The 14392-nt window shown below is 47.2% G+C and overlaps 1 protein-coding gene across 1 annotated transcript; it reads right to left on the bottom strand.

Moving 5' to 3' along the window:
• Nucleotides 1-1684: 1684 nt before the first annotated feature.
• Nucleotides 1685-14144, bottom strand: LOC111859046 (nuclear respiratory factor 1-like). Its single transcript, XM_023841373.2, has 11 exons — nt 12889-14144; nt 12406-12647; nt 12004-12118; nt 10606-10732; nt 10367-10507; nt 8489-8647; nt 8089-8304; nt 7531-7632; nt 7285-7442; nt 4912-5036; nt 1685-4174 (listed from the first exon to the last, which is right to left on the bottom strand). The coding sequence occupies exons 1-11, from the start codon at nt 12924-12926 to the stop codon at nt 4014-4016; spliced, it is 1584 nt and encodes a 527-aa protein (XP_023697141.1). The 5' UTR covers nt 12927-14144; the 3' UTR covers nt 1685-4013.
• Nucleotides 14145-14392: the final 248 nt, after the last annotated feature.

Below are 14392 nucleotides of genomic sequence, written 5' to 3' on the forward strand. Positions count from 1 at the left end.
AGTAAAATTGGACATTAGTCCATTTCTACCACAGTACCAGTGTTGATTCTGGTACCTTTCATTTACTTATGATCATTGTCCCCCCCCCCCCCTCCCCCATATTTATATATCTGATGGTACTGGAGTTGGGGGGAGCTTCGGAGTCCAGTTTCACTGTCTCACATACTCTCCCTGCCCCTGGCCAGCAGACACGCATCTCCCACAGGCTTTCCTGAGAGGCACTTGGGTGTCGGCGAGCCGGACAAACTACCTGCTAATGCACAGCAGACATTAGCGAAATGTGATTATGTTCCTCATTATTAGCTGTATAGAGTGGTGCTGACTGCAAGTGGCGTGGGCAGAGAGTGTCTCACCCATCGGATGTGTTTTCTGGGGACAGGGAAGAACCATTAGACGGAAATGGTGGGGGGTGGTGCTTGGGACCAAACATTTAACAAAGATTCTGGTCTATATCTATGAAGGGAAGGTGCTCTTTAGACGGGTATTGAACCTTAATGACTTAAGTGGAAATTTAACAAGGTCATGTTTTTGTAGTTTTAAGGGGAATTGCTTGTCAGCACATGTAGGGTGTCCCCTGCATTTCCTGGGATGGACTCACCAGAGCCCTGCATTAGACAAGTAATTATGGAAGATGATGGAACATTACCCTTTGTTAAATTACCCTAGTCGAATGTTGTCTATAATGCTGATAAGTCTTCTGTAGTCAAAGAGCAGTCGACCCAGGTGGTTCAGTATTTTTGACATGAACTTCGTTGGCATGTCCCTTGGCCGGGGGCCTCGAACCCCACCTTTCTGTTGGCTAGTAGTAGCACAAACAAGGCAATGGTAAGGAAAGGATTAGGATTTGTCCTTGTACCACTGCGGACAGGCTGAAGGGGGTGGGGGAACACAAGCCCCTGTGATAAGAAACTATTAGCGGAGATTAAAGCTTTGCCCCCATGTGTGCAGGGCTCCAGGCAAAAGAGCCCCTCCCCCAGGGGAGCTGAAGTGTACTGGTGTTGAATCAATAGCTCTGGCACCTGCTTACTTTAAACTGCCACTCCAAATGGGCTCGACAATTTGTTCTTCTACAAAATGCTCTGTTGACAATGTTGATGGAGGGTGTTATTCTTATGCTTCACATTTACCTAAAATGGACATGTGGAACCCTCCTGTGGGTTCACCACCTGCAACGAACGCCGTAGAGCAGGTTCATCACCTGCGACGAACGCCGTAGAGCAGGTTCACCACCTGCGAGGAACGCCGTGGAGCAGGTTCACCACCTGCGAGGAACGCCGTGGAGCAGGTTCATCACCTGCGACGAACGCCGTGGAGAAGGTTCACCTGCGAGGAACGCCGTAGAGCAGGTTCACCACCTGCGAGGAACGCCGTAGAGCAGGTTCACCACCTGCGAGGAACGCCGTAGCGCAGGTTCACCACCTGCGAGGAACGCCGTAGCGCAGGTTCACCACCTGCGAGGAACGCCGTAGGGCAGGTTCATCACCTGTGAGGAACGCTGTAGGGCAGGTTCATCACCTGGACGGCCTGGGGGTCCCCAAGGACCAGATTGGGAAACACTGCAGTACAGCATTACCTGAAGGCAATCCGTAGGACCCCTGAACTCCCCTTCCCCCCGATATGGCAAAATTTATCACCATTATTTTAGCCTGAAGTGTAAATTAATAATGTAAAAAAAAAAACAGAATTTAATAAATGCAAGTCCTTTATTTTCACTTTTGTGAAAACAGAATACACAAATAAAGCAGATTTGTCAATGCAATGTACTCGGAAATGAACTGCCCTCGGGGGGGCCCTTCTCCGCTCAGGGCCCCAGGAAATCGCCTTCCTTGCATGTCCTGTTGCCACACCTCTGGCCTCATGTCACCAGGACCTCTAACATACACAGTGTGATGCTGAATGAGAAGTGGCAGGGATTAGAATTAGCAAAATCTGAGGCATTGGTGCGCTCTCAAAAATATGGATTTCTCCTTTCAGCTGAGATGAGAGTCATTCCTTAGTGAGGAAATATCACAGGATCTTGCTCATGAATGATAGCAAAAGGGCAGATTTGTTTAGTGACCATGGTTTTGCAGAACTGTGGCGGTGAAGAGAGAACAAAATCTCCATCCTCACCTTTAGGTCACCAGCTGTTGGTAATGACTGAAAAGAGAAGGTCACAAGTACCATCTTAAGGGCTTGAATTGAAGGCAACTGAACTTTTTCAATTTCTTGAAGACGTTTCACCTCCCATCCAAAAGTTCAGAAATGAAGGAACCATTCGGATGAGAGGTGGAACGTCTTGAAGAAACTACACAGACATATGTCACTAGTACAACTGGCCAAAATGAGGTTTCTCTGCATACTTTCTGGCTTCTCTTTTACAGACTGTGACAATCCAGAGGAACCTCATAACAGAGCTTCCGCTACTCCAGATCAAGAGGAGCAAGCTGAATTGTTTTGCGTATCTTATAAGGATAGATGTCACCTGGTCAGCTCACAAGGGTACTGAGGCTGCTGCAACCTCGGGCCAGAACCAGGAGGTGCTGGAGAGACTACAGCCTCGGGCTGGATTTTTCGACATATCCCCCTTGTATTAGCATAAAGTGCCGTTCTATTAGCATTTTTAATGTGAGTTTATAATTAAACTTGTACCAAACTGGTGACAATGTGTATTTGGGTTTTTCTAATTTAAAGCGGTCTTCTGACTGGATGGGGGGAAACATTGCCCCAGATGTATTTTCCCAGTGCGATGTAGGTCTACCAGTGCCGTCAAAAACCCAAACCCAAAGTTTTTTAGTTTTTTTTTTAAAAAACATTTTAATTGGATTTTTAAAATCAGGTTTAAACTCACTGGGAACAAAAAAAGTATTTTTTTTTGTGAACATTAAATGATTTATTGAAGAACTGTCCACTTTGATTAGTAGGTAACTGCATGCTTCACGTGGGTTTGCATCAAAAAGTCAACCTACTCTAAATTCTGATCAGTTCAAAAGGCCGAATAGACCAGACATGTTAAACTTACATTATTATTCACAATTAACATTATTCAAAACACACACCTTTTGAGGTAAGATCTGGCATGAAAGAAATACATATCAGCACTAACAAATGTTGACAATTTCATATAAAGTGGTAAATACAAGAGAAAGCACTTCCTAAAGTCATTAAACCAAAGTAGTAATGTCCACACTGCTCTTCCAAACAGAACCGCTGTGAGTGCACCCACAGCCTTGGACCAGCCAGTACATACTGGAGTGTTTGCTTGGGACAAGCCCAATAAACTCAACGGTTTCCTGTCCACTGGGGTCTTAGGGGAGTGGGGCGGTTCCCACACACAACACATGCATCTCTCTGAAAGATGACCCCCACTCAGCACATGACCTCTTGGCCCATGGGGGTAGGAGGGGGGGGGGGGGGGGGGCACTACCCACAGCTGTCCTGGCAAAGATCCTCGAGGGACAAGAAACCTGGAGTGCAGCTTAACCCTCAAACACTCGTACATTTGGTTTGGAATCTACCACCATCACACGCTCCAAGTCTGAGTATCTGCCTGCCTTCTACAACTTGGTCTGTTTTACCTGGAATTTTATAGTGAGCAATGTACTCACTAAAAGAAGTCCGTCTGGTGATGTGTATCTACCTGAGGAATGACACAGCGCCTATAAGCAGAGGGCACAGTGATTATAGCACCAGCTAGGAGGCATTTTACTGACGAATCTGAGGCCTGAAATGTGTCCAAAATTATGAGGACTATTGGTATTGAATAGGGGGGGAAAATTCTAGTGTGTTGTAAGCTGTTAATGTATAACCTGTGAAATCCCCAGTCTGCCTCATGCACTTCCAAAAAATGCTTAAAAAGGATGTGGAAAAAATTACTCTAACCATATTTACACAAATGCATCTGTACATTACTCAGTCACATCCAACAAGACTAAGGAAACCCAACCGACTCAAGTATGGTTCTCTTAAAGGAGAACACGGGGGAGATTGGCACGTCCTGACTTGAAACGCAAGGGAATCCAGTGAAGTCAGCGTCATTGCTCCAAGGTCACGACCTCCACCGCCTGCCCGTCCAGAGTGACTGTGTTTTCGATACGTGTGGCGACAGGAGCCATGGCCACCTGCACAGGGCGGTTACCCTGCGTGAGGCTGGTGACCACAGTCTGGTACATGCTGACGGGGATCTGGACGAGTCCTGCAGAGAGACAGAAGAGTAAGTGGGATTTGTCTGTCCGCTGGCGCAATCACAGGAGCATCTATCTCCGTAATAATGACGGGTAACATTCATTTTATCTATAAAGGCCATAGCTAGAACATACAGGATGGCACTTGCTGTTGAGAAAAATGCTCTGCTCTGTAAAAGGAACATCCAGGAATAGACAAACTTCTGGAATGAGAGCAGAATGGAGTGGTCAGGTAATGGGGAAGGGAGGAAGCCCTGACTCACTCGGGCCCTGTGCCACCTTTCTGGATGGGGGGGGGGGGATGGTGGACTCAGACTCACAAAAAAGCTCACAGAAGGTGAAGCGTGCAGCTGGAATCCACTTCTGATGGATTAGGCTGGATCACACAGATCTACTGGACATGTACGTGCACCATCTGTCCCAGAGGAGCCCCATGGATTAGAATGTCCAACCCCCAAGAGAAGTGAGGGAGAGGTGGTCTCCAGCTGGCCAGGATTAACCTGAGCTTCATTGTTTTAAGCAGCACTCACATGTCCATTATTAATATCATTATTATAGTCATCAGCACAACATCCTCTGCTTTCATTCCTAACTGTAGCCTGTACCTGCAAATATATGAGCCCTGTTCGCCAGTACAGCGAAATAAATTGATGTTTGGATTAATGGCTTTGCATTGAGACCTATACAAACTGTACAGTGAGGTGCCCTCTGTGCGGTTAGAGGTCCCGTTAGGGCCTTAGGTACCTACCGCTGGCGTCCTGCACGCCGGCCAAAGCTCCCACTGCAGCCGCCGTCTCCCCCGCCAGCACGATCTGCCCCCCGCCCTGCAGGGTGGCCTCTGCAAGTGTCGCCACTGCGTGGGCTGCTGCCTCACTGCAAAAACACACACTGGTATTCATCAGCACATTTATCCATTACCTGGGAGGCAACATAAGCAAGACAACAGATGACACACTAACAGAATCCCAGGCTTTTTACTTTTAAGCCCATGGTCACGAGCAAGCCTGATGCATTTTGGGGGGCGTGGGGGGGGGAGGGTGCCCTCATCTCCAGTCTGCTCTGCGCTCCTGCTCAGCCAGCCTCAGGATTAAAATAATCCCATGAGCAGAGTGGATGCGGAGTATTTCAAGTCTGCTCTGATAGCTGCTATCAACATGGGGTGTGGAGCCGGAGACAGCTACACTGGCCTTGAAGGCTGAAGGCGAGTAATCAATGACCAAAAGGCACTACAGTGCCCTGCAGAGACAGCGCCCCCTGCTGGTTTGCTGATTAACTTCAGACACACTTTCCCCTTGGATCTGGCACAAGAGAGGTTTGAAGGGCTGTCAAACGAGGTGAAGCATGTCAGGCTGATGCTGTGTTTTTATGAACGTGGCTTCAGTTGTTCAGATGTGCATCATGCTGAGTGCTAGCCACTTCTGAGCCTAACCGGGATCAACAGCAAAGGAGTTTGGAAACCCAGATGATGGCAGATGAATACAGGGCAAACTGTGAGGAGAGATGCCCCCCTTCAGATTACCGCTCCCAAGAGGCAGAGCATAACCGATCTTACCCTTACGCACAGACCGAGTCCTGGAACAACTTAAATCCAAATCCAATTAGCGGTGACATCGACCCTTCTTCACAAAACATAATCACCACCACAGTCATTCAAAAATAAATCAGTCATTCAGTATATAAAAGGATCATTAAAACATTTCTCACAATCAAATAAATCAGTGACGTCTTTCCAATAGTTTGGATATGAAACATTTCAACAACGGAGACACAAAACATCAGTGCTCAAGGATGTCACCCAGAAACTGGATGCATGGTACTGTATGCCCTAAACTGTTCACCAATCTTTAGTTATGCGTGTCAAGCAAGTCTCTAATGGCAGGCTAGGTGGCTGGCTCTAGTTTGGTAAAAGGGTTAATACCAATTGCCCCACCCCGCGAATTTTGGGGACAATTCCTAAAAAGGGGGTCATTAGGCAGTGCTGAGAGCAGTGCAAATGAACGGTTGGGGGTGAAGAGTATGCGTAGAGCTGAGGCAGCTTGGAGATTGTAAGCTGCTTTTCTGCCCTAGTCTGGCGAGGAAATCTGTCTCAGCACCTGTCCACAATACCCCCACCCATTGCCCTGATGAGTTAACATCAGGCAAACGGCCAAAATACCACCCCCCTTTCCAGGACCAGACTGCTGGCCTAACGACAACAAAGTTAAAGGCTGGAGCAAGAACGTACACCTTACAAAAGCCTGTACTTATACAGAAATGCTGCTCTCCTATTGGACTGCAGCCAAAAATTGAATTTAAACCCACTCAAGTAAACCATCATAAAAAAAAAAACTTTTACATATCCATAAATGACCTCATGCATATCAAATTTACCCAGCAACAAAGCTGGATATATCCCAAGACAATGAGATAATTTGAGGCAACTTCCTACAGCAGTGAATCCCGTGGGATTTAAGAGTACATCATTCTGAGTCCTAATGCAGTGACCTTAATCACCACATACTGCTGGCCGGCACTGCCACTAGAGAGGGTCACACGGAAAACAAGGTAGGCATGTCCAATCAGGAAATCGTGCTTCTGTGTGATAAACAGCCATCCCAGAGCCCTGGGGATCACAGGTAACAAGCCCCAAGGGGGGCTGAGTGTGGGCACAAGTCTCCAGCCCTGAGACCAAGGGAGGAACATCGTGGAAACGGCCCAGAAGAGCTGACACTGCCGCTGCCTTGCCCACTGTTACTCTTAAACCGTCACGATTCAGCCTTCGTATCTAATAATGCAACACAGCATTGGTACCCGCACACACAAAGCATGTTCCACTTGATAAGTGCCTCTGGTCCAAATCACCCGGAAATAATGCATGTTGCTCTACAAAAGAGCCAAATCACCGTTTCCTGCACTGGCTATGCGACTTGTGTTTTCCAAGAAAAATATTCTGAGAAGCCATTTTCATAAACTCCATCTCTCTGTTGTTACATTCTTTGGCTACATAAACTACACTAATGTGAGAAGCGTGAGTATAACACAACAGGCAGGACACGTGCTGATCCATCAATTTTATTTTCCTACCTCAATAGTTCCCCTGCCAGTCATCCCAGCATAACCCGATTCCCACAGGCCTACGAACCTGTTGAGTGCCATGGTGACCGTGGCTCCAGCCTGCAAGTCCTGCGTAGCAGCCACAGCGGCCTCTGCTAGTGACGCCACGGCCTGCGTGGCCTCTGATCCCTGGGGTGTCTGGATGGTCATCTCTCCCCCATGTATCGTGGCCCAGTTCTGCTCCACCTGCATTGATTCACAGGGACCATCTGCATTCCCAGACTTGATCCCGGAGCATTTTAGCCGGAAGTGCAGCACCGGCCGACCCGCTCACCTCTCCATCAGCCATGGTGGAATAGTTGACCTGGGCCACAGTCACAGTGGCAGGGAGTTCCGAGGCATCAGCTAACGTAGCTACAGTCGCCCCAGTTCCCACCTGAGCACAGAGAGAAGATTACAGCTGGCCAACATGTATTTAGTCACCTTAACACATACAAAAGTCAAATAATAGCAGTCAGACAACAACATTACTGGGCCTACAGATCATAGGTAAAATGCCTGACTGTTTAGGTATCTAAGAAAATAGACATCAAGGGTTTGCAATCCCAACATGGCCAGTCTCAACCCAAAACAGACCATTCAAGCCTAGTCCAGCCTAAGGTAGAAAAAAAATGCACGAGCTCAAAGCACCAATCTATCCTAACAGCTGTTAGCATACCATATTATTTCACAACCTAGCCTAGCCTAGCTTAGCAGCTCATAGCCTATGCTAACCTAAGCCATCTTAACCTAGCACAGCAACGCTAAGCACAGCAAAATCCTGGTCGTTGCTCTAGGGCTGCCACAGGTAGCAAAGCTCTTGTCCCCCAACACAGGCCCTACAGAAACTCACTTGTATAAGGGACACAGTGCCGTCAGGGTTGCTAATGGTCTGCACCACAGTCTGCGAAGGTACCAGATGGGCAATGCCATGGGTGACAGCAGCGGTGGCCGTGGTCAAGTGTGTTTGGGGAGCCTGCTGGTCCTCGAAAGCGTAGAGCAGATCCTCACGGCCGTGCTGCTTGTAGCAGTTCTTCACAATGGTCCTCAACGCTTGCGTCCACGACACCTGTTCGGGAGAGCGCCGTATTGTCTGAGTGTCAGCCTGCCCCCACCAGTGCACTCCTTTGCATGCGTGTCATCGCTAGCAGGTGTTTATCTGGAAAGTGCTGGTCAGTCTCCTGTCCTAAGATTCCACCAATGTCCCCCAAGGCCTCCAACCCCGTAGCCTGAGGTCACAACTGCCAACCCACCCTCTGCTTCTGCTCCTCGGTGCGCACGTCACTGCGGACGTTGGCCCAGGGGATGTCATCGGGCCACCACACAGGCTTGCAGCTCTCCTTGCCCCAGCCGGGCTTCCCACGGCCCGTTGAGTACTTCAGCATCTCGGGGATGAAGGCTCGCAGCTGGGCCTGCGTCATGGGGGCAGACGAATCATAACCGTAAAGAATCAACCTGACTCAATGCTACGTCAAACATGAGGCATGACGGGACATGGTGAATTTTTACAGTTAATACGAACGGGCAAGCATACATGGTCCTGTTTCAGGACCTGGTGCTGCAGGCACAGGTTAACTTTGCGAGGGATCTTTTCTTGGAAGATTACATCATCATCACTCAAAGCTACAGCAAGGTGATTCCAAACAAACTGACAGACACATTTACCACCATTTCACAGCCCTCTGAGCATTTCTGGCCCCGAGTTGGACTTAAACAAAAAACAAAACCCTCAGGCTCCCCGCTAATCCCCACAGATTTGCACCCACCCCCCATCCTCTTTACAGGGGCTAATATTCTATCACCAAAATGCTGGCTAGCCATCTGCTCAGTTCGGTCTTGAAGCCTCAGCACATTCCAGTTTGCACCTGGAACTGAGCTACATGAAGCCCTAAAGCTGGACCCATCTTTGCGGCCACAGAGGTTACAGTCAGCTGATATTGGCAAACGATATCCCGTCGTTTTAAAATCTGAACTCAGATCCCCATATCAGGTTCTCCTGATGACACACCATATATACGCCTTCACCCAACCCCAACATCAATTATTTAATGGACAGCAGTAGGGAGCACAACATGGGATTGGTCAGTCATGCACAGCACAGTGTCCTGTGTAGGACGTATCTTACACTTTCTGCGTTTCATTTTAAATTAACGCGACACTTGGGACCTCAATACACAACACTAAGATTGTTCTTATCCTGGCCCACCATTTAAGATAGAACAAGGTGGCTTATTGCCTGAGTTTGAAATCTGCTTGTGCCCAAGTCTGTTAGTATAATGAGACTAGCAAGTGACTGTGAGCCGGCTTCCGCCTTAAGTCTGGTTCATCCAAGCTGTCCCACCACTGTGGGGGTCTCCACTCTGAATCCCTGGCACCCCCCATGGCCACAACAGCACACACGATATTCACGGGTCAGTGAGCCACTGAGGATCTTCAGGAAAATCTTGGGTTCCACCTACACAGAATGCCCATGAATCGGGCTCTCGTCCTTGACAGCTGGTGTAATTATAGGTGAAGGGGAGACTGGCTTCTGCTTTAGTCCACTGGGAGCCAATCATCAGTGAGATACTGGGGCCAGGTGAGCTGGGAGGGCCAGCTAATTATAGGCCCGAGCACACCTGGGTGTCAACTGGTGCTCCCTAGGGCCAAGGGCTTCACCACTCCCAGAAGCCCTTCCACTCCGACAGCCGGTTTGTAGAGCGGCACACCAGGCCTACTGACAGCTGTTAGTAGGGGCTGATTAAATGCTGGATAGGCCAGGTATGCACTCCTTCCACCCATCCATTTTCTATACCCACTTATCCTATACAAAAAAAATCTACTGGAAACTTCACTCACACCAGGGTTGAGAGCAGATGCTGTTTTGGGGGAGCCGGAGTGACCCTTAGGAGTGTGTCAGCATCATGCCATCGCAGCAGCCTAATACCACGGCATTAGACGTGACGCTACTAAAACAGCAACTCGTACGGACAAAAGCAGCAGAAAAAGCACCACTATTGACTTATTGGGAAACCAGTAAGCAAAATCCTTCACGACAAAAAATACGACTCAGAATAAAATCCCTTGCGTGCGATAGGCTTGGCAGAACATGACAGCAGGAAGAGAAGCGTTCCGGCCAGAGCGTATGGTACCTGTGTCATCTTGTCCACAGATACGGGGATGCCATCGATGGTGAGCGGCGGGAGTTCAGAGCTCAGCTCAGCGGCGGGGGGAGCGTGTTCCGCCAATGCATTCTCTAGGTCATCCAGGATCATGCCCTTGAACTTCCTCACCTGCGAGGGACAGCGGTAAGCATGCTGCATGTGGAATGACGGGGAAGGAAAGTCTGCAGATGGGCACGAAATCATAGCTTGTGGTGTAGCAGACTCACCACGTTCTCCAGTGGGGCAGCGCCGAAAACCTTGAACACCGCGTTGGGTTTAGAGGGAGAGATGCACAGTACGATGGCCTGCTGACCCACGCGGGTCGTGTACTCATCGAGGGTGGCTCTCAGTTTTCTGCAGAGAAGTGCAGACAAACCACTTCTGATTACCTCACAAGCTTCGGTCCTGCTTCCCGAAAGGTAAAAATACTGACGGAGAAATTATGAATTCTTTGCCTTTGGCCCCATCTGGTGGTTAGCAATGGAAAAATCATTTTTCACATAGGTTGTCTTGAATACAGTAGAACTTTGCAACTGGAACTTAAACTGACCAACTCAGACATGGAACTTTTTTTTTTCTCCCACAATCTAAATCTTGGAACTTGACCATTCCTGCTTAAACTAATATGGGTTGAGACGCATTCAACAACAAAATTCAGACCTTGAACTGGGTAGGTCGAGAAAAATCTAGCCGCAACGTGGCCGAAAACTCAGAATACAACAAAACAAAACAGACCCGCTAAAACTTGTATGGATGGAGATGCATCTCTGATGGGCCGACACAAATGCAGATCGACCTACTGGGATGCTGATGCCTATGAATCGCTCTTAGTCTTGAGGTACCTCTCGACCGAGATCGACGTGTGAAAGCTGTGTTCCTGTGTGAAATTTATTGTACTTCATCTACAGTACATTTAGTGATACAGTAATCATGCCCCCTAAGAAAGTGAGCAGTGATAGCAGCAAACCAAAGAGGAAAGTAGTGAGCAACTGTAGAACCTAAAAAGGAAATTACAGTGAGATTTGAAGGTGGCGCACGTGTGTCTGCTCCCACTTCAGAGTATGGGATTGTCATTTATTTCAAGTTTATCGCTTTTGTTTGTCTACTTTTTCATTTGTGTATTAGCTTCATATTGATTGTTAATGCTTTTTATCATTAGATAGGTAGGTAGATTAGTTTAAATAGGTAATCATTTGAGGATCTGGAACGAATTAAATTCATTTACATTATTTCTTATGGGGAAATTCGACTTGGAACTCAACCAATTTGCAACTAGACCAGCCTTCTGGAACAAATTAAGTTTGTGTTCCAAAGTACCACTGTATTGCCTTCTCTCACCCAGATCTTTAGTGGGATACACCTATCAGGTAGACACATGGTTGGATGTCCAGCACGTTACCTAACTTTACCGAGTGTTCTAGACAAGGACACCATCATATTTATGGAACTTTATAGCCATAGGTTAAAATACTAAAAATGCTGTCTTCATGTTGTCCTTTATTAAAATTAATCTCACTATAGCAATAGTTTGCTGTTAAGCAATATGGCTTCCAACATATCCTGCGTAATACACACACTTACAAAACAAGGTGATATACAGCCTCAGGTGGGAATGGGTTACTCACCTGAGCAGTCGCGTCTGCTGCCTCTTGCGGATGGATGGGTTGGACTCAAAGATATGTGGACGTTTCCTCTTCTTCCCTGTTGCTACTGCAGCTGCTGCCGCCATACCCACTGGCCCTGAAATGCAGTGTTAAAAATTAAATAGAATGTACACTGCATATTGCCATATTCTGCACACACGTATGCACCCTCTCCACCTTGTAACCTTGTATGTAGGAAAAAGTACAGATACCTACAAAGTATAGATCCATTGCTTATGTATAGTAAATACTATACCATGAACATTTAGATAAAGTATTTTGCGCCATCTAGTGGACATGCAATGGTAAGACAGCACAGCGGCAAGGAGTGGATTCCCTCACAGGTCCACTGGAAGCGCAAATCCAGGCACAGGGTCAGCCTACCTGCAGCAGCCAGGTGTGCCGTAACTTCATCAGTGCCCGTGGAGTTCAGGATGTCGGAGTCATCATAGGCGTCGTCCTCGGGTGAGGAGGGAGAGTCCTCGTCCGCACTCAGCATGCTGTGCTCTGTGTAGGTGGCCACATGAACCTGCTGCACCTGGCCGCTGACGGCATGGGCCTCGATGGTGCTAATATCTGTCTGGTGCACACTGTGCTCATCCATGGTGCTCACAGCCTGTGTCACACTGACATTAACACATAGGCAGAAACACAGCCATCAGTGCAAACATAGACCAGCTGTCCTGTTGGTCAACAGAGAAATTGTATTTGAAATAAGGGAGTTCACTTTGATAGTCAGTCATCCAATGGTGACTTTATTGGATAAAATTATAATGGGAAACCAAGCAAACTTTTGAATTCTTGTCTTTTACAACTGATAATCTATTATTTATAATACAATACATAAGAACTGTACTGTAATTTTACCTATGTAAATTAACTGCAAAAATGTTGTAGGCCCACATTAATGTTGTAAACGCCAATAGAAAAAACCGCCAAAACAGCCCGCTGATTTCCCACCTTTCAAATTACTGTCGTTTTACACTCATAAAATTGTCCGTGTCAATAGATATGCAGTGGAAAATCTACTTGATTGGTAAAGTACTAAAGAATTGCAATCCAGTGCAACTGAGAGGGTATTGTGAAGAATTGTGATGGCAGCGTTTTCGAGAAATACTCTTACACGTTAACTAAATAATAACTACGACAATCTAAATCAATCTTTATTTAAATGATCTGAATTGCCTAGATATATGTGAGAACGTTCCAATATTTTAAAATTTAGACACACAACAATATTGCCATAAGAAAGATTTTACTAGTGGAAATCGTTGTTTTTATATGAGTTTTGGATAAATTAACTGGTTCGCTCAGCTCACATGACTGTTTTGTCACCGCAACACAGCATTGATGAGAAACGTAGATTAATGACAACTCCTATTCAACTAAGGTATAATTCCACCCATTACTTCCCCCACTTCCCCTCAACAAAACTATACACACATCAAATTTCACAAGAAAATCATGCAATTTTACGGTGTTCTGAAAAAGAGTTTTTTTATTTGAATTACACAATTTAGTTGAATTAGTTCAAGACAGCATATTTATCTAACCATCCAACACTGGGAACCAACTTGTCACTACGTTTGCATGTTGAACTACGAAGAAGCACGCATAATACAACGCGCTAAACTGATGACAACTTGTATAAAAGCACATCTCGCCACACGGTACTCTGCGCCCATACTTTCCGGTTGATTGATGTTGGCGGGTCATGCTAGCTGCTTAGCATTAACAAACGGCGCGTTTTCCTACTTCGCCTTCACTAGCATGGCGCAAAGATAATTAATACGCGGCGTACCCTTAAATTGAACACATTTTTTTAACTTTACTAGTGTGTAATGTGTCGATATTACAAGCGAACCCACAACTCTTCGTTTTGGGGTAATTTTCAGTTCCCAACGTTAGCCCGCCTCTCATGAGTATTATAGTAAGAAACCCAGGCCTACTGCGGCCTGTAGCGGCGCCGAGGCTACATTTGTGTTTCGTCTGGGCTTAGTTATGAGATTAACGTGAGGCTTTCGTTGAAATGGGGTCAATTAATCTGCACAACCCCACAGCTAAAACGCGTCGACATTTTCCCCCATCTTTCCCCTAGCCCGCCGCTGCCGGGTTTGTTGGTGCGGCTGCGCCGCGGCTGAAATAGCTGGAGATTGCGCGGTAGGGCACTAACCTCAGAGCGGCTGCGCTACTTCGGGCCTGCGCCGTGCAGTGTAGGGCTGGAATCCGAGCTTTAGCTAATGGAGGACAAAGAGCCGCCAGTCCAGCAAAACGCCGATTCCCCCGGTCCCACCGCGCGCAGTGCGTCACTGCGGCGGAGTCACCGCGACGCCATATTGAGAAGGGAAGGTTTGTATTAAAACCACGGGAC

Source organism: Paramormyrops kingsleyae, chromosome 3, assembly GCF_048594095.1.
Source record: "Paramormyrops kingsleyae isolate MSU_618 chromosome 3, PKINGS_0.4, whole genome shotgun sequence".
NCBI classification, from domain to species: domain Eukaryota; kingdom Metazoa; phylum Chordata; class Actinopteri; order Osteoglossiformes; family Mormyridae; genus Paramormyrops; species Paramormyrops kingsleyae.

Excerpts from the sequence above, each read along its gene's own strand:
- LOC111859046 (XM_023841373.2), bottom strand. The coding sequence starts at position 12,926 with ATGTGGGCCTACAACATTTTTGCAGTTAATTTACATAG. Across the intron at positions 8,305-8,488 it reads CCGAGGAGCAGAAGCAGAGG|GTGTCGTGGACGCAAGCGTT; the intron begins GTGGGTTGGCAG and ends TCTCCCGAACAG. Across the intron at positions 7,633-8,088 it reads GCACTGTGTCCCTTATACAA|GTGGGAACTGGGGCGACTGT; the intron begins GTGAGTTTCTGT and ends CTCTGTGCTCAG.